The 20614-nt window shown below is 30.9% G+C and overlaps 2 protein-coding genes across 5 annotated transcripts; one reads left to right on the top strand and one right to left on the bottom strand.

Annotated features, from left to right (window-relative positions):
- The first annotated feature begins 386 nt into the window (after positions 1-386).
- LOC111697949 (glycine cleavage system H protein) lies at positions 387-5811 on the top strand. Of its 4 annotated transcripts, none has more exons than XR_002764413.1 (9): positions 387-482; positions 2169-2226; positions 2755-2794; positions 3007-3054; positions 3471-3542; positions 4285-4343; positions 4774-4841; positions 5412-5557; positions 5673-5811. XR_002764413.1 is itself a non-coding variant. In XM_023468125.1 (9 exons), the coding sequence occupies exons 1-8, from the start codon at positions 436-438 to the stop codon at positions 5503-5505; spliced, it is 486 nt and encodes a 161-aa protein (XP_023323893.1). In that variant the 5' UTR covers positions 387-435; the 3' UTR covers positions 5506-5521; positions 5707-5811. The 4 variants fall into 4 exon arrangements, 3 of the variants coding, with proteins under 3 accessions (XP_023323893.1, XP_023323892.1, XP_023323891.1); XM_023468125.1 differs by having other exon boundaries at positions 5412-5521; positions 5707-5811; XM_023468124.1 differs by having other exon boundaries at positions 5412-5533; positions 5709-5811.
- A 32-nt stretch (positions 5812-5843) lies between these two features.
- LOC111697948 (MFS-type transporter SLC18B1) lies at positions 5844-19165 on the bottom strand. Its single transcript, XM_023468122.1, has 17 exons — positions 19055-19165; positions 18545-18590; positions 18065-18114; positions 16990-17063; positions 15440-15549; positions 15273-15313; positions 14140-14191; positions 13633-13762; positions 12155-12186; positions 11617-11714; positions 10004-10130; positions 9682-9717; positions 9554-9628; positions 8971-9062; positions 7663-7797; positions 6671-6733; positions 5844-6473 (listed from the first exon to the last, which is right to left on the bottom strand). Exons 1-17 carry the CDS (start codon positions 19151-19153, stop codon positions 6402-6404), a joined length of 1332 nt encoding a protein of 443 aa, XP_023323890.1. The 5' UTR covers positions 19154-19165; the 3' UTR covers positions 5844-6401.
- Between the last annotated feature and the right edge of the window lie 1449 nt (positions 19166-20614).

The raw sequence follows: 20614 nt of genomic DNA, 5'->3' as shown, positions 1-20614 counted from the left end.
AAAATAAGGAATATTTCTTAAATGGAAAATATTTTTTAAATATAGAATATTTCTAAAATATAGAATGTGTTTCTAAAATATAGTATAATTCTAAAATATAGAATATTTCTAAATGAAGACTATTTCTAAAATGAGGAATGTTTCCAAAGGAATAATTCTGAAATATGATTCGTTTACAAAAGTTGGGAATCTTTCCAAGATGAAAATGTCCATTAAAGAAGTTTTTCATTAGCATGTTAATTGTTTAATAATTTTTTATGTTGTTGAATAGTCTTTTCTGTGATGAACGTTTTTTAAAATCAATTGTTGAGAAATAATATTAAGCAGTGATGTAATCAAATTTACAATTCATCGGGAATAAAGGATAAAATTATCTTGATCTGTTTTATGCTATTTAATTAGTTTATTGATAATATTACAGACATTATTTGAAAAATGATGAGGGTTCCGAGAATATTAGGTGTTCTGCAGAAAACTTTAAGGTAAAAACAGGAGAAAAATAATATTTTATTTTTGATGTATAGGTATAATTTGTCGATCGGAAGAATAAGCAAAAAGTAATAAATTTTGGTACTTTTCTTCTACTTTTCATAACGAAAATAATGTTCAAACAGTAAATAATTGGGTCTTGAAATTAAAAGAATAAGAGAAAAAAATGTTATGATAGAATCTGAATAATTGTTTTTTTTTTCGGTTTTAGATATTCAAGATTGTGTTAACTCTCCTTTCGTTCCGTTCTGAAGAATTAGTTTAACAGACTCAACTATTTCTGACATTTTTTCAGTATATTTAGTTTAGGCGTCAAGTTATTTGAGAACAATTACGAATTTTAGTCTTGTTTTCTTTAAAAAGTGGGTTTAGGACAAGTCATAAATAATAGTGAGGGATATGTAGTATGTTTATTTTGTTGAATTCTTTATAAATCTAAAATCTTATTTTTGATTTTACCCTTTAAACATTATCAGTCTCTTCAAGGTTTATTATTGTAAAAAAAAAATATTTAGTTTAATACTGGGTGCCCCATTAACATACAGTGTGTCCCACGAAACATGAGAGTTGGTGAAAAGTTTAAAATGTCTACTTCCATAATTTGTTGAGTTGTTTGATACCAAAGATGATGATAAGAAATACTAAATGGCAGTATTATTATAGTAAAATAGATTTTAAACAAATATACATTTGAGTAAAAGATTTGTTTAACGAAATAAACTGCAAAAAGTCTAAAATAACTGCTACAGTATCATGGAAGAATACTATTCACCAACTGTCATGTTTCGTGGGACACTTTATCAATTTTATAAATGTGGCCGGAGTGCTCGCCCCCCTAGCCTGTCCTAGTCGTACGCTCAGCTCAGAAATTGTCTTAGCCTAACCTAACCTTGTTGTCAGTTTGAGAATGTGGCCGCTGCGCTCGGCCCCCTAGCCAAGTCCCAGCCGCAGCGCTTGACCAATACTTAACCTAAACTAACATCTGACCTAAAAAACGTGTGCAACAAAAATATGTTCATCTGACCTATAAAAGTTGTGTATCCAATTTACAAAAAGTGTTCATCCGACTTACAAAACTGTGCATCCGACCTACGAAATATGTGCATCCGACCTACAAAAGTTGTGCATCCTACCTACAAAACTTATGCATCTGAGTGTGCATCCGACCTACAAATTTGTGTGCAACCGGAACAGCGATCCTTATAATGGTAGCAATGTCAACGACATATTGACAAGATTTGCAGTTCCTGCGTAGGTCGGATTAACAAAATAGAATGTGCATCCGACCTACAGCTGTCCTAGTCCGATGTTGCAGAAGGTTTGAAGTACCGTAGGACGGAAGTACTGTAGGACGGAAATGCTGTAGGACCGAAGTGACATTAACTGACAGTTCATACATGTGAAAGAAGGTTGACGTCTGAATGTCTAAAATTTAGTAAACGATCAAAGACGACTTTGAAGTAGTCTTTCTATTATCATGTTTGTGGGACACCACGTACATTGTACAATTTACATGTTCTTGATAATCTTTACTTCTTTATACCTCACCTACTCAATTTAAATCTTTACTATGTGTTTAAGATATTAATTAAGATCTTAAATCTTATTTAGCAACATCTTTTTTAATTTTCGCATTTCTTTGAACGCAACTATTTTTTTTCAATTATAAACTAATTTAGGACCAAGTATTTTGAGGAGACCAGACTAATACATACTTCAATGCTTCGGCTGGAGAAGGAACAGAATATTTAAAATTCAATAAAAATAATTAAAACTTGATTAACATCCTAAATATTACAAACTAGGATTTCAATTATTTATTTCAATTTTGAACATTTTTTCTTTGTATACAATGTACATTGTTAAACAATAAAAAAAAATGATCGCGGATTTTATCAAAAAAAAAATGGGAATTTTCATTTCAAAATTAAATATAAATCAAAGTTTGATCATCCATCCTCTAGGTCATGTGAGGTCCCACACAAAATTTGTGCCAGATCGGTTCAGCCGTTTTGGCAGACAGACAGATATAAATATATAAATTTAAAAATTGATGTACAAAATGAAATTTTTCACAAAAGCCAAATAATCGTATAATGCTACGTATATTATTATTATTATTATTATTATTACTGTTGTTAATATGTTAATGTTTCCTACTTTGACTAATGAAGCTTGCTGAAGTTTGAAATCTAAGGTCTACGACATCAGGGTGAAAAGATATAAGTATTGGACAACTAGAGGATATAAATATTTGATGGCTAGAGGTATAGTGAGAAGCATGAATGGGCAGAATTAAATCAAGGAAATTATTTACTTTCTTATGTTTTTATTTGCAAATTTTTTTAAAATCAAACGGACAAACAGATGATTTTGTGAAGGAAACTTTAACTTGGAATATTGGAATGTATTTATGAACATTAAAATAACAAAATTTAATGTTTACTCTCTAAAAATAAAGATTTAAAGAATTGTCGTTTTTAAATAATGAAAGTTGAATAATTAAATAATAAACAGATAAAAGTGTAAGTGTTGGAATCAGTCAGTATGCAGCAGATGCACTTGGTATTTATAATAATAATTTCTAATCATGATATATTATAAATGATGATATATCGGGACTATTTATTTAAAGATTTGGATCCGCAACATGTTGGTTCGATAAATCTGGATCTGCACAAATAGTCGGAGCCATGGTGTAAAATTTCTACTAAAAAATGTAAAAAAGAAAAGTTTTGTTACCGATGACTGAAAAGAGATCAGTAAAACTCTGTTGATCTCCTCATGGGCAATCAAGATTTAGCAACCACAAAAAATATCGTGAGAAGAGTAAATTGTTCTAACAAATTTTCATTATTTGCAAAAATATTCATCAAAATGGATCAAATCCTTCTGATAGTTGTTTATTTAAACATTGTAAATAATAGGAATCACCTTTTTTAAGAAATACTTTTATCAAAAGTCAAGGACGACTTGTTAAGGTGATGTTGTATTTGCATCTCTACCCGACCCAGGACAAGATGTTAACACTCAAACAGAATGTGGAGCTTTAGGTTAAAATTAGTTTTAATATTCATTAAGCTTCCGGTTCTTTCAATTCTTACCTTTAGCTTCCGGTTCTTTTATTTCTTACCTTTAGCTTCCGGTTTTTTCATTTCTTACCTTTAGCTTCCGGTTCTTTCATTTCTTACCTTTAGCTTCCGGTTCTTTCATTTCTTACCTTTAGCTTCCGGTTCTTTCATTTCTTGCCTTCAGCTTCCGGTTCTTTCATTTCTGATCTTTAGTTTCCGATTCTTTAATTTCTTACCTTTAGCTTCCGGTTCTTTCATTTCTGACTTTAGCTTCTGGTTCTTATATTTTTTTACCTTTTGCTTCCGGTTCTTTCATTTCTTACCTTTAGTTTCCGGTTCTTTAATTTCTTACCTTCAGCTTCCGGTTCTTTCATTTCTTTCCTTTACCTTCCGGTTCTTTCATTTCTTACCTTCAGCTTCCGGTTCTTTCATTTCTTTCCTTTACCTTCTGGTTCTTTCATTTCTGATCTTTAGCTTCCAGTTCTTATATAGTTTACCTTTCCCTTTCAGTTCTTTCTTTTCATACCTTAAGCTTCCGGTTCTTATATTTCTGATCTTGAGCTTCCGGTTCTTATATATTTTACCTTTCACTTTCGGTTCTTTTTTATCCAACTTCTGGTCATTTCATTTTATGCTTTTAGTTTCTGGTTCTTGATTTATATGATTCAAATGTAAGTAAATGTTAAATAATTTAATATTTAAAAATGAACTGATGTGTTTTTAGAATCTGTTAAAGCTGCCTCAGAAATATATTCTCCCTTGGCTGGTACAGTTCTTGAAAAGGTTGAATTTAATTATAATTTAATAATAATTTTCCTTTTAAAATAATGGCGGACACATATTTTCCAGTTCTTCAAAACAAAAAATGTTTATTCGAACTAAAATTTCAAATTGAAATGAACTAAAATGTTAAATCTAACTAAAATTCGAAATTTCCACATTTCCCCATAAATTCGTTCAATTGAGTGCAAAGGAGCAAATTTAATTGAAGAAACTGTCCATTTGCACTAACGTTTAAATGCTATAAAAATCAATTTGAAAAGTTAGTGCGTTTGAACAAATTTCAATGATGGAATTTTTATTGTTAATTTGCACTAATGCCCAAATGCATTACATTTTTTTTAGTAAAATTAGTGTGTTTGAACAAATGTCTATGATTGGAATGTTCTTAACTTATTCCTCCCTTCTTTATGTAAATTTTTTTCTATTTTAGAACGAAAGTGTAGAAGATAAACCAAGTTTAATAAATACATCCCCTGAGGAGAAAGGATGGTTATTCAGGAAATAAAACTGTTGAATTAAAAAACTTTAAAAAACGATTTTATTTGACATTAAAACATATTTATTACACGTTTTACACTGAAACTCATTTATTTTCTCATTTCAGCAAATACACCGCGGAAACATACATATAACTTCCCATATATCCCTTATACTAGTACGTTTTCATGTTGAACATTTTTATTTGATCAGATTATCATATATATAACTTCCCATGTATATCCCTTATATTAGTACGTTTTCATGTTGAACAGTTTTGTTTGTTCAGAATATCATACATATAACGTCCCATATATCCCATATATGAATTAGTTAGTTTTCATGTTGAACAGTTTTATTTGTTCAGAATATCATACATATAACGTCCCATATATCCCATATATGAATTAGTTAGTTATCATGTTGAACATTTTTATTTGTTCAGAATATCATACATATAACGTCCCATATATCCCATATATGAATTAGTTAGTTTTCATTTTATTTGTTCAGAATATCATACATATAACGTCCCATATATCCCATATATGAATTAGTTAGTTTTCATGTTGAACAGTTTCATTTGTTCAGATTATCAGTAGCAGATAGTTCAGATTTCAAGAATTTAATGAATAAAGATGAATACACCAAGTTTCTGGAATCTCAAACAGAAGATTTAGATTAGTTCAACAATTATCAAGGCTATTAATAAGATTGTTTACTCTTTATGCGCTCCGATATACGGAAAATGTCGTCTCCTAAGAAAGATATAAAAACCTCATCTGATGTCACTCTCGCCTCTGTAATCTGAGGTTTTTATCTATCTATCTTAGAAGACGACATGTTCCGTAAATTTGAGCGCATAGAGAGTAACCAACCTTATTATACAATCTTGACTATTATTAACATAATGCGAAATAAATGTAACTCACCAGTCACCAAAGATGTAATAATTAAGTTGCTATTAAATTAATAATGATTTCATAATTCAGTCATATATTGTATTTTTTTTTTTTTATTTGGCATCGTGTTTGAATTTAAAATTGTGTTTGTCTCATTCAAAAAAATATTATAATATGAACAATGGCAAGATTTAATATGCATTTAATTAACTTCATTAATCTTGATTAGCAGTGAGGCTGCTGCTAAAACGACAGTTTGCCGGTCAGTGCAGTGGGAGGGGGGGATGGATGTTCTCCGCTTCATATCTGTCGATTGAAAGCCGTACCGCATTTTCTCTTATGACGGCATACTTTGGCAGCTTACTTGGGTTCAGGTTAAGACTAGTGTCAAGATTGAGACTTGATTCATAATGGATTTGGATTTGGTGTAAGTCAGATGTGGAGTATAGCGGATTTGTGTAGGTCAAAAGATACACCATCCTTCTGCAGGCTAATTATGCAGGAGGTTTATAATTGCTGCCTTCATATTTATTACATTTGTTCAATCTCGGATCATATCTTACTCATCAAGCTTTAAAAATTTGTTTATTTACATAAATTTTATTGTTGCAATTTTAATTTGTCGATATCCAAATTTATAACATTTTTTTACGATGATTTTAAGACTTAATATGATTAATTATTTTAGTTCTGCCATGATACAATTTTTCTCGTAAATAGCTAGTTCTTCACTATCACTGCTGTCATCCAACTATAAATTAGAACAAGCCTTATGAGATTTAAGAATGCCAAGACAGGGTCATCTTTCAAAGAATGAGACAAGTGTACAGATTTTTTAAGTTGTATTTAAGGCACTTGTTGTGTTTTTTGTTGTTAGCATAATCTCTTCATCTGAGAGTGACCCTTTAAACATTCTTTTCCAGTGTTTTTAATTGATGAGATTTTTACCTTTGTGAAGATTATTTGTTTGTCTGTATTAGAACTAAGAAGTTTGAACAACATCCAACATAACTAAATATTAGAATATTAAACTTTCTTACACTGAGGCTCTTTCTTTAGGGAGTCGATTTTTCAATTTAAACCAAAGCTAAGATACAAAATTTTTAATTAACGAAATTTATTAGCATTTTTCTTGATTTCTTGATTTCTTCCAACAGTAAACTTATTTAATTCCTCCCAAAATCAATATCATAATATTATAAAAAGACTGCGTTTTTGACCAAATAGAACGATAAAATAAAACGTTTTAGGTCGTCATTGAAGTCTCATTCTTTGTGAGAACTTTGTATATTATTAAATATAATTTTATGGACTACGAACAAACTACTAATCGTGTAGTTCAAAAAAGTTCTAAAAGTTGAGATGATTAGCAGAGTTTTGTAAAGCAAACATACCTTTTCTGGGCTGTCATAATTACCAGAGATATTGAGAAATTCGTTCAGATTTCAATTTTATTAAATAAAACCAAAATTATCGAAATCCTGACAAAATTAATCATATTCCATGGTATAGAGAGAACGCAAAAAAAGGCAGACGCCATTTTGGGAAAACCAAGACTAGGTTTTTTTTGGTTATTGTTTCAAGAATCATACATGTGATGATGTGACAGAAGGTTGAAGACTGAATGTCATCAATAAATTCAAAATCAGAGACGACTTACAAATCATCTTGCTTCTGTCATGTTTCGCGGGACACCCTGTATAAAACTCTACCTTAAACATTTTTTATACATTCTTGCTTTACAAAAAAAAAGCTCCTTGACTCTAGAAATTTTCTTCTAAAGTTTGGTTTATAAATAAATGCTGTAAATATTTCAAATGTCAAAGACGACCTTCAAAGTCGTCTCGATACTGTAAATTTTCGTGGAACACCCTGTATGTTCCATTACTAATTATATATAGATAACAGGATGTGTTCCATCACTTCTTATAACTAGATACCGGTATGCATAGTATAACTGCTTGAAGTATACAGGTCCAAGGAAATCCTAATACATCGTAAGCATAACTTCCAGATGTTGTAAATATAAATCCACTGAGACACCAGCACATCAACCATATACTGCTCACCATACTCTGTATAAATAATTCATTAATTGTTAACAAATTTGATTTGCAGGGTGTCTCACGGAACGTGACAAGTGGTGAACAGTTTTGAATGTCTTCTTGCATAATTTGTTAGGTTTGATAATAAAGAAAAAATATGGCAGTCATAATATAGGGTGGTAGGCGATTTTATCAACACAATGAAGACGACTTTTTTATTTAAATTTTAATTGTTAACAAGCTTTTTAAATTAAAAGTTTACAAATAAATAAAAAGAAGCTGTTTTAATTGACAGCTTTTCTTTGTTTCCATGTTTTTGTGTATCCTTGCTGTTTAAAATCTTGATGTAAATCAAGATTGACATCGAAAGTCGTCTTCATTATATTGAAATAATCGCCTACCATCGTAGTAAAATTGATATCAAAGCAAAATATGTTTTAGGAAAAGATTTACTTGAAGATATAAACTGCTAAAAGGTTTAACAATGTTCTCCTATATATTGAAATAAGACATTCAAAACTGCTCCCCAACTGTCCAAGTGTCATGGGACAATTTTTATAGGTATTTTTTTCATTGGCATTAAAAAGGGGGTTTACTTTTAATTTTTAATAATCCTCCATTTAAAGAGGAGCACAGTCACACCAGGTTTATATTGATACCGTTAAAACCTTGATCTGATCAATATTGCGGAAAAAATATCCTCGTATTTCTAGATTTAAAATGTTTGATTTAGATAATTTCTACAAAGTTTCTGCATTACAATAAACATCTAATTTATACTATAGCTATACAATGATACAACCCCTCTCTAGTGAATTTTTATTTGAACAAATGTGAGACATTAAAGACGTCTTTATTCAGACTTTAAGAATACAATATAAACAAAAATATTGTTAATCTTTGTCTCACGCTGTCATTAAGTTATCATCCTTGTTGGGTTACCCTGTACGTAGTTTACACCCATAGATTAATAACAATACAGATGTCGTCTATTCAATAATTAGGGGGTTTTCGCTCACAATAAACCTTAGGCAGAAGCCCAAAGAAGTTACGCACATGCTCTGTCTCATCATTTAACGCGGCATGCATCTCCTTTGGGCTTCTGCCTCAGGGTTATTGTGAACGGAAAAACCCCTAAATCTTTAAAATACGACATCTAGTGTTCTGTCCGTGTTGTTACTAATCTATGGTGGCAACTTTTACCTTTGTATGGTCTGTATTTGCAACCCCAGCCTTTGTAACACATCCAAGCAATTGTATCATAGATCCAATAGTTATAAACGCTGTTCCAGACCCTGTAGTTTAAAAGTTGGTTAATTAAAACTATTAATGATGTTAGATACTTTGTCAAAGGTTGTTTCCAATTGGTAACTTCCCAATGGTATTATCCCAAGCGGTAACTTTCCAATGGTATTATCCCAAGTGGAAACTTTCCAAGTCTGTTCTAACCGCGGAGCTCGGCTTATAGATTTTTCTAACCGCAGCTCTCGGCCACAATTTTAGCCTGCGTCGCCTCAGAAAGCCTAACCTAAACTTTGGGAAGTTGCCGCTAGGAAAATTACACAATTGGGAAGTCTCCCTTGGGAAATTACCTAAAACCAATTTTTTGACCCCGTCTTAATCCAGCTAAATCTAAACCTCAGTTCTTATTTTTATTTTTCAAAGGTTCTCAAAAACGACGGTTTCCCAATGGGCATGGATGGCTTCCTATAGCTCCATAGAAATAATCAAAACGGAAATTTACAGGACAAAATTAGGAAAAAATATTACAACGTTAACATTTGACCTTGTACTAGAAGAGCAATTGATGTGAGGGCCACAGAGGCAGACTCGCCAAACATAGGAACAGAACCATTAATACCTGCATCAAGAAATAATTATTATTGTTTTCATTTCAGTTTAATTATTCAGTACCTAATACTAGTAATGCTGTCACAATCAAAGTGTTCCCTGTTAAATAAACGTGATTAAATAATTTAAACATAGATTAATAACAACTTAGACTGAACACTAGATGTCGTCTTTTCAAGATTTAGGAATGTTTTGTTCACACTTACCCTGAGGTCCAAAGGAGTTACGCACATGCGCTCGTCTCTGTCTTGTAATTCAACGCTGTCTGCGCGGAACTCCTATTGGCTTCTGCCCCAGGGATATTGTGAACGAAAACCCCTTGAATCTTGAAATGACGACATCTATTGTTCTGTCTGTATTTTTTAATCTATTGATTAAATCTTACCAAAAAGGATTCCCTTTAGTGGTGTAAGTCCATAGTCCATAAGTATCCCAATAACTGGACTGATGATAGCGTTGGAGAGTGAATACCCCATTAGCAGGAGACCAATCTCTCCAGGATTCAGTCCAAACTTTATAATTGAAATCATATTTAAAGGGACTGTAAGCGTATTTAACGGGACTGTAAGCGTATTCAAAAGGACTGTAAGCGTATTTAAAGGGACTGTAAGCGTATTTAAAGTGACCCTCATTGCAAAGATAAAAGGTCAGATTTACAACAGTTCCCTTTAGACCTTCGACAGCTCATCGAGGACACTGAAATCCATATTTATACAGGGTGTCCCACGAAACATGACAATAGCAAGACGACTTGAAAGTCGTCTTTGATATATGAATTTATTTGTGACATTTAGTCTTCTATCTACTTTAACATGTATGATTCTTGAAACAATTATCACATAATTCTCCTAGCCCTGGCATTTCCAAAAAGTGGTCTGCGTTTTTTGTGCTTTCAATATTACTGGGGATATAAAGAGTTTGGTTCAAATTTCAATTTTGTTAAATAAAAGCAAAATTGTCGAAATCTGAACGAAATTCTTCATATCTCGGGCAACATTGAAAGCACAAAAAAGGCAGACCACATTTTGGAAATGGCAGGACCAGGGGAATTTTTTTGATTATTATTTCTAGAAATTTACTTCTAAAATTAGGTTGACAAATAAACACAGCAAATTATATCAAAAATCAAGACGACATTCAAGTCCTCTTGCATACTGTCATATTTCGTGGGACACCCTGTATCTCCCAAATATCATTCTCAAATACTAAGTGTACGCTAGCGTACAGCGTGAACTCAACTCAGTTGATGATACTCTTGTACTTTGTAAATAAACATTAGTTCATGTTCAAAGTGGTAAAAGTTCAAAAATTCAAAAGTACTAACTTTATTATTTATCTTTTTTCTTTCCTACAAATTAGTTTGCTACAACAGTGTTTAGCTACAACCAGCGTTTTTGTAGATTAAAAAGAATTTGATCTGATAACCTTGATCAGTCAAAGGTTCTTAATCAGGAAAATGTGGATTTAACAAACTTAAAGATCAGAACATTATAATGTACAAAATTTACAAAATCCCCCGCAGGCCACAATGATAACCTTATCCTATCCTATCCCTGCATGTGTGATGCATGATGTAAAATACCCAACACTGTGGCAAGGACAGCTTATGGTGTAAAACTTTTATTACTATAGATTAATAACAATACAGTTAAACACTAGATCTCGTCTTTTCCAGATTTAGGGGGTTTTCGTTCACAATAACCCTGAGGCAGAGGCCCAAAGGAGTTACGCACATGCCGCGTTGAATTACAAGACAGAGAGAGAGCCTTCTGCCTCAAGGTTAGTGTGAACGAAAACCCCTAAATCTAGGTAAGATGAGTGATGACATCCAGTGATCTATCTTCTATCTATATAATAAATCAAGACATTCGTATATATATATATGTTGCATATAGCCGGCCGAATATATAGACTAAAAAAATTCGAAATTTAAAAAAAAAATAATCACGGGCAACGCTGGGCCCTCCAGCTAGTTGTTAATAAATCTATGCTTATTACCCTTTTCATTAGATAAGGTTCCATTGAAGCCGAATATAATGAGAAAGAGTTCCCAGTTAGCAGATAAACAAAAACACTTGAAAGCATACTTGGGCAGCCTAGAATTAGAGATGAGCACGTTCAACATTTTTTTATTTCGTTTTTTCATCGTTGGTTTTAACGACCAATTTCGTTATTTTTCAATTGTTCAAAAAAAAGTTAATTCTTTCGTTCTCAAAGTTTTTGTTCATTTTCCACATATTTCGTTCGTTTTCTCACTGAATGATCGATCAGTAAAAAACTGTGTTTTTTTCTAAATTTTGTTCGAAAATAATCGTTCGTTTAGCAAAAACTATCATTTTTTAAGAGTTTGTTCTAAAATTACTCGTTCCGTAAAAAGAAGATTTTACCCCCAAAACTTTTAGAAAATTCGCTGGTTTACTAAAATAACGATAGTTTCCCAGAACAAACCATTTCGTTCGTCCATTCCTGTTTTTCTGAACGACGCCCTTTTTCACGAAAAATTTTTTCCGTTCAAAAACACGATGCCCATCTTTACCTAGAATCTCCTTGTATGTTGTTCTCTTCAACCTTGATAAAACAAATCTTTAAACTTTGGAATTGATAGCGATAATGTCGTCTTTTATCTTTTATCATGATTTAATGCTTTATAACGTGAAAGTGATATAAGTGAGTGTCATTGTAATTTTGGTTACCCTCCATTTAAGGCAAAGTGAATAAATACAAAAGTGGAACAGACTAAGGAAACGACGACAGGTTGGGCCATAAGGTTTTATTTGGTTTGGAAATAATTTCATGAAAAGATTTCGTTTGGAAAGTAAAGACTAGAAAAAATAGACTAAAGACCCATGTAAATGTCGTCTTCAGATAGAACTTCGAAATTTTCACGATTTAAAATCAAAAATTTTTGTACGTTTCTTTGTAGTTTATATGTAAATACTATTTAGTCGCTTAAACAATTCATTGATTTTCCCTGGCACTTCTAATTCTAAACGAATTTATCCTTAAAACTGATTATAGTTTTGTTTCAAATCTCCCTCCATTTTGAAATATGTTTGTAAATTTCTTAAAACAGATCTATGTTATCATCCAGAGGCGTATTCAGGGGGGGCTATGGTGGCTCATCCCCCTCCTGGATCAGTGGGGGGGGGTCGGCCTCCCCCCTCCCAAAAAGAAAAAGAAATGTAAGCCCTTAATATCTTTAAAACTATGTCTAGTTCTCAACCACTCTTAAATCTGTCAAAATACAAAAGCGAAGACCAAGAGATATATTTCGAAGATCTTCATTTTTCGGACTAGTGAAATATATTCTTTTCGGGGGATTTTGGGCCTCCCCCGCCCCCCCAAAAAAGAAGAAGAATTGTAAGCCCTTCCTGGGAAAAAAAACCTGAATACGCCTCTCTTAATATCTTTAAAACTATGTCTATTTCTCAACGACTGCTCTCTTATATCTTTAAAACTATGTCTTATAGTTCTTAACCACTCTTAAATCTGTCAAAATACAAAAGTGGAGACCAAGAGATATATTTCGTAGATCTTCATTTTTCGGTATCACAAATTGTGCATTCCTTGTTTTACAGATTATGCTTGCAGGCATTATTGTGTTGTCTGAAATCATTTACTGTGCAGCAAAATGGCTAAAATTCACTTCTGAAATCTTAATTTACGTTAACTTATATTTAAGTTAAATACAAATTCTAAGTCTGTGTTTGTAAACAAAGGGAGTCCAGTTTCTGTTGTACTGTACACTCCGTATACAGACCAATTTATATATATATATATATATATATATTTCTAAATACTTGGGACATAAAATGTCGTCATCCACCTATGAGTTTGGTCCACTTTAGTATTTATTCACTTTGCATTTAAGGTGGAGCAGGCAGAATTCACAATAGTATAATTTTATTCCTTTACTGGATCTATAATGAGGAAGATATTGTTGTTTTTCTTACTCAAAAAGTGTTTACTTCTGCAGTGTTTTTAAATGTTATAATTTTATTAAAAATTACTAACGTTGATGTTTCCTCGTGTATTTCATCTTTATGCTGCATTAGAATCAGTCCTAATACCGACAATATTATTGTTAAACCTCCAGTAGTCCAGAAGGGTATTGAGAATCCCCAAATATTGTAGAGTAGTCCACCTATAGACAGGGGTCCATATAATCAAATCTAATACAATTCCAAATGTTGATTGATTGATATTAGGGTTAGAAATGAACCATGTTGTTGTAAACAATTGGAAATATGAAGTTGAGTTGTAGAAAAAAATCCATACTGCAGAATGTTTACTGCAAGGGAGTGTTTATTTTCCTGTATATTATAATTTATCTCTTATATTGATTACTGATATTTACATCCAATTGCAGTACACATTTCTGAAGTGTAGTTCACGACGTACACAAAAAAACTTGCTAACGTTAATAATGACACAGAAAGTTAATTTTCATGCCCCTAAATATACTTTCAACCCTGATCCCATTTGGGTTCAGAAATGGAATTATATGGACACAGCTTCCACCTATAGACGGACCAGCCACCATACCCACACTAAAACTGGACTCAACTATTGCCTAATAATAGATAATATAAAATGATAATGGGTTTGTTTTGTTTTGTTATTGTTATGAATATCTGGTTTTGTTTTGTTTTGTTATTGTTATGAATATCTGGTTCTGTTTTGTTTTGTTATTGTTATGAATATCTGGTTTTGTTTTGTTTAGATATTGTTATGAATATCTGGTTCTGTTTTGTTTTGTTATTGATATGAATATCTGGTTCTGTTTTGTTTAAATATTGTTATGAATATCTGGTTCTGTTTTGTTTTGTTATTGTTAGGATATCTGGTTCTGTTTTGTTAAATTATTGTTAAGAATATCTGGTTCTGTTTTGTTTTGTTATTGTTATGAATATCTGGTTCTGTTTTGTTTAGATATTGTTATGAATATCTGGTTCTGTTTTGTTCAGATATTGTTATGAATATCTGGTTTTGTTTTGCTTAGATATTGTTATGAATATCTGGTTCTGTTTTGTTTAGATATTGTTATGAATATCTGGATCTGTTTTGTTTTGTTATTGTTATGAATATCTGGTTCTGTTTTGTTTAGATATTGTTATGAATATCTGGTTTTGTTTTGTTTAGATATTGTTATGAATATCTGGTTCTGTTTTGGTTTATTATTGTTATGAATATCAGGTTTTGTTTTGTCTAGATATTGTTATAAATATCTGGTTCTGTTTTGTTTTGTTATTGTTATGAATATCTGGTTCTGTTTTGTTTAGATATTGTTATGAATATCTGGTTCTGTTTTGGTTTGTTATTATTATGAATATCTGGTTTTGTTTTGTTTTGTTACTGTTATGAATATCTGGTTTGGTTTTGGTTTGTTGTAAATATCTGGGTTGGTTTTGGTTTGTTATGAATATTTGGTTTTGTTTATTTTTGTTATGAATATTTGGTTTGGTTTATTTTTGTTATGAATATATGGTTTAGTTTTGTTTTGCTATGAATATCTGGTTTAGTTTTATTTTGTTATGAATATCTGGTTTGGTTTAATTTTGTTATGAATTTCTGGTTTAGTTTGGTTTGGTTTGGTTTGGTTTGGTTTGGTTTGGTATGGTTTAGTTTGGTTTGGTCTGGTCTGGTTAACTTACAAGAACTTTGCCCTGATGCTTCTGATCAAACTGTGCACTACCTGAACAATTTACAATGAGAATCAAAAAAACTGTTTAATAAGAAGACAACATAAAAGCAATAATCAAGTGTATTTGATGTTGTTACAAAGCAAATAGTTTGAAAAGCCTAAGAGTGTTCAACTAACCTAAAGGGAACGCTATTGTTGTAATTAATGACTCTCCAGTAGCACAAAGAACACGTAGAATCAAGGATATCAAGAAATATGAAGTGTGATGATGTAAATTAGAAATAAATCTGAAATTCAAGAAAGCAGTGTTTGGAGAGAATTGTTCTGTTCCCTAGTATACAATTGTAATCTACACAATTACTAAAAATGTTTTACACAATTATTGAAAATATTCTACACAATTACTACACAAATATTCTACACAATTACTACAAATATTTTACACAAATACTACAAATATTCTACACAATTACTAAAAATGGTTTACACAATTATTGAAAATATTCTACGCAATTACTACAAATATTCTACACAAATACTACAAATATTCTACACAATTATTGAAAATATTCTACTCAATTACTACAAATATTCTACACAATTACTACAAATATTCTAGACAAATACTACAAATATTCTACACAATTACTACAAATATTCTACACAAATACTACAAATATTCTACACAAATACTACAAATATTCTACACAATTACTACAAATATTCCACACTGTTACTACAAATATTCTACACAATTACTACAAATATTCTACACAAATACTACAAATATTCTACACAATTACTTAAAATATTCTACACAATTACTTAAAATATTCTACACAATTGCTAAAAATGTTCTACACTGTTACTAAAAATATTCTACACAATTACTAAAAATGTTTTACACAATTATTGAAAATATACTACGCAATTACTACAAATATTCTACACAATTACTAAAAATGTTCTACACAATTACTAAAAATATTCTTCACAATTTCTATAGCATTCTACACAATTACTTAAAAATGTTCTACTGCAATTAGTAAAGATGTTCTACACAACTACTAAAAGTATTCTACACAATTACTAAAAATGTTCTTCTGCAATTAGTAAAAATGTTCTTCTGCAATTAGTAAAAATGTTCTACACAATTACTAAAAATATTCTACACAATTACTTAAAATATTCTACACAATTACTAAAAATATTTTACACAATTACTCAAAATATTCTTCACAATTACTTAAAAATGTTCTACTGCAATTAGTAAAAATGTTCTACACAATTGATAAAATTTTTTTACACAACTACTAAAAGTATTCTTCACAATTTCTTTAGTATTCTACACAATTACTAAAAATATTCTACTGCAATTAGTAAAAATGTTCTACTGCAATTAGTAAAAATGTTCTACACAATTACTAAAAATATTCTACACAATTGATAAAATTCTACACAACTACTAAAATTCACAATTTCTATAGTATTCTACACAATTACTAAAAATCTTTTACAGCAATTACTAAAAATGTTCTACTGCAATTAGTAAAAATGTTCTACACAATTACTAAAAATATTCTACACAATTGATAAAATTCTACACAACTACTAAAATTCACAATTTCTATAGTATTCTACACAATTACTAAAAATCTTTTACTGCAATTACTAAAAATGTTCTACTGCAATTACTAAAAATGTTCTACACAATTTCTAAATATTACCCAAATGAAAAATTTGAAAAACCAGCCAAGATGCCTGCAATAGCGAAACTAAACTTTGCACCAAATACATCTACCTAAATAAGAAAAAGTGTTTAATAATTTTAACAAATAAGATTTTGATATTTACAAATTAGTAATTTCCTCTTCGAATGAATTATAAAAGTAATTTTTGCAAGTAAATTATATAAATATATATATTATATATATTATATTGTTAAATATGTTCCAAGGTGAACTAGAGGTCCTTGTTAAATATGTTCCAAGGTGAACTAGAGATCCTTGTTAAATATGTTCCACGGTGAACTAGAGGTCCTTGCTAAATATGTTCCACGGTGAACTAGAGGTCCTTGTTAAATATGTGCCAAGGTGAACTAGAGGTCCTTGTTAAATATGTTCCAAGGTGAACTAGAGGTCCTAGTTAAATAAGTTCCAAGGTGAACTAGAGGTCCTTGTTAAATATGTTCCCAAGTGAACTAGAGGTCCTTGTTAAATATGTTCCAAGGTTTACTAGAGGTCCTTGTTAAATAAGTTCCAAGGTGAACTAGAGGTCCTTGTTAAATATGTTCCCAAGTGAATTAGAGGTCCTTGTTAAATATGTTCCAAGGTGAACTAGAGGTCCTTGTTAAATAAGTTCCAAGGTGAACTAGAGGTCCTTGTTAAATATGTTCCAAGGTGAACTAGAGGTCCTTGCTAAATATGTTCCACGGTGAACTAGAGGTCCTTGTTAAATATGGTCCACGGTGAACTATTGGTCCTTGTTAAATATGGTCCACGGGGTACTAGAGATCCTAGTTAAAAGTTCAGTAAGTCTTGAATTTAAAACCAATTTTAATCCCTTTAATATAGATTTTTTATATTGGATATTTTATTTATTTTATGTCATATTAATGTTAGTATAAATGACCGTTTTTACTATTTCTAGCGAATTTTGAATTATGGATCAAATTAAGTCAGATTAAAGTTATGCCTTTTCAAACAGGATGCAATTTTGTTGAAGTTAATTGTACGTAAAGTTCCTAAATCCAAATATTATTTCCGATAGATTTATAGTTTTTCTTTTTGTCTACAAAGTTACCAATTTGCTGGAGAAGGGAATACAGAATAGAGATGTCACAAATGCAGATCCTTAAATTCAAAATAATATTGATTTAATTTTAAATATATCAAATTTTTTCGTAAATAAATTTGTCAAAAATAGGAGTTACCTTCGAAAAAATGTATGATTTTCATCTAAAAAGTTTACTTTAACTATAGGCCTTTATGGGCGCTTTGCACGCCCATGTTCTATTTAATTGTTGTGAATATTTTCTCTTTGTATACATTTTAAATCAAAAAAAAGTTCGCAGACTTTATAAAAATATTTTTCGTGGATTTTCAAAATATAGATCTATTGATAATCCAAAAATCTACCCTGGGGTCATGTGAGGCCCCCCACAAAATTGAGCCTGATCGTTTCAGCCGTTTTGACGTTTATTGGATACAAACAGGCAGATACCCAAACATACCAGAAGACAAGCAAAGTATAGATTTGACGTACCGGCCAGGTCTATTTTACCTAAAACGATGCCAGACTCTGAAACGGAAACTCCACGAGTCAAGGCCTAAACAATATTTGGAAATCAAACATGACCTCTCAAGTTCAGTTTCAATCAAACCCATTTTGACATTTAATATTCTGTTTAAATCTAACATAAATTGACATTTAATATTCTGTTTAAATCAAACCTATATTGACATTTAGTATTCTGTTTAAATCTAACCTATATTGACATTTAATATTCTGTTTAAATCTAACCTATATTGACATTTAATATCTTGTTTAAATCTAACATATATTGACATTTAGTATTCTGTTTAAATCTAACCTATTTTGACATTTAATATTCTGTTTAAATCTAACCTAAATGGACATTTAATATTCTGTTTTAATCAAACCTAAAGTAACATTTAATATTCTGTTTAAATCCAACCTATATTGACATTTAATATTCTGTTTGAATCTAACCTAAAGTAACATATAATATTCTTTTTTACAAAATATTTCTATAAACAGGGGTTATTCTACCTCTGCTGGGAATATTGGAGTAACCAGGGTGTAGGATAGCCCTGCTAGAAACATAACACAGATTACCAGACAAAAATTTAAAATTTTTCTAAATTTCATTTTTGAAAATCTAAAAACAATTTTAGTTTTGTTTAAACCTAACTCACAGACTACACAGACTGCTCATACACTCTCCCTGGATAGGCTGAGCAGGCCTATATTTTATGAATACTGTCTATTTTTAAAGATTTTGCATTTCCTATTCAAAGGATCCTTAAATATCCCTGAATACAGATGTCTTCTTATTGGTCGTGTACAGTACTTGTACACAATAGAACATGCCGTGGAAAATATCGCATATTATAGGTGTTATCGATCTCTGTAACTCTCTTATCTCTGACCTAAGTATTATAGTGAGTGTTACTTAAAACAGATTTAATAAACAACGTTGTGAATAGGGGATGTCACTCTGTAAATGGAGGGTCACTTCAAGTAACGCCGACAGTCCCTTTAAAAGAATTAGAAGAATGTGAACATTATTTACAAATGTTAAATAATTCTTTTTAAGAACCTTATTGGATATCAATTTCGCTTAAATATGTAAGTTCAAAGAAATTACAGAATTCAAAATTTAGATAGTTATAGACCGATTTAAATTAAACCATTATTTTTTGGGGTTCATAAATTCAAAAATCCGCCCCCCCCCCTCTGAATGTAACGCGTTAAATATTTCGTGTTTTTAAATCTGTTTAGTGTAATATTTAGAACATAATAATATACTTTTTCATATTTTTAATTTTTAATTACGATTTTTTTCTCTTGCTTTTTAAATTCTTATATGGTTTTGATGAAAAACATATTTTGTAATTATGTTATAGAATTCAAATTAAACGACATTTAAATAACGTATGGTTTGTTGTACAAGCTGTACATACATAGAAGAAATTGAACCAAATATTTTGGCCCCCTTCCTGTATTAGTAGAACCCTGGAGAAGGATGAATATACAGAAACCTGATTACGAAAATAAACATGTACTGTATGCACTGTACACTGTACTGCAGTATGCTCTGAGCCAGATTTAGGTCTCAGTTGACGAAAGTCTGCTGCTTGGTAAATCAGAATTAATATTCAGAATCTCCGGTAGAGGCTGAGTGGGCGTTTCCTCTCTCCCCCTCCCCCCCCCCTTCATACTTCATCTCTCTGCGTCCTGAGAGGTTGATGTATAGGAGCAATGACGACCTCGCCAACCCTCTTGGAAAGGTCAAAGTCGTTTTATGTTATTTTACACTGAAATAAATTATTGTACAAATTTATTGCACAGCTGTATTTTCTCTACCAGTGAATGCACTGAATTATTCTGATTTATTAAAGAGGTTTTTTACGTATAGAAATGATTATCCTCTATAAACTAAATCTAGTCTGTACGACATGGTTCACACGGTCAAACGAGATTGGTTATTTTTTTCAAACTAAATCAAAAGCTTTCGCAATACTTAACGTTAACATATATTTATATTATATTAGTATATTACATAATAAATACGATTTTCACATGTGTTGTGGACAACAGAGGGATGCA

This window comes from Eurytemora carolleeae, unplaced genomic scaffold (genome assembly GCF_000591075.1).
Source record: "Eurytemora carolleeae unplaced genomic scaffold, Eaff_2.0 scaffold111, whole genome shotgun sequence".
Taxonomy (NCBI): Eukaryota; Metazoa; Arthropoda; class Copepoda; order Calanoida; family Temoridae; genus Eurytemora; species Eurytemora carolleeae.
The sequence above is the reverse complement of the archived record's forward strand: the minus strand, read 5'-3'. Positions and strand labels throughout refer to the sequence as shown.

What these genes read in the sequence shown, in the direction of transcription:
- LOC111697948 (XM_023468122.1), bottom strand. Translation starts at nt 19,153, where the DNA reads ATGAAATTTAGAAAAATTTTAAATTTTTGTCTGGTAATCTGTGTTATG. An exon ending in TTTTCAAATTTTTCATTTGG is followed by an intron (nt 15,550 to 16,989) that starts GTAATATTTAGA and finishes CTTGAATTTCAG; the next exon opens with ATTTATTTCTAATTTACATC. An exon ending in AACAAATAATCTTCACAAAG is followed by an intron (nt 6,474 to 6,670) that starts GTAAAAATCTCA and finishes TCTAATTTATAG; the next exon opens with TTGGATGACAGCAGTGATAG.
- LOC111697949 (XM_023468125.1), top strand. Translation starts at nt 436, where the DNA reads ATGATGAGGGTTCCGAGAATATTAGGTGTTCTGCAGAAAACTTTAAG. An exon ending in GTATGCAGCAGATGCACTTG is followed by an intron (nt 3,055 to 3,470) that starts GTATTTATAATA and finishes CGACTTGTTAAG; the next exon opens with GTGATGTTGTATTTGCATCT. An exon ending in GAGAAAGGATGGTTATTCAG is followed by an intron (nt 4,842 to 5,411) that starts GAAATAAAACTG and finishes TCATTTGTTCAG; the next exon opens with ATTATCAGTAGCAGATAGTT.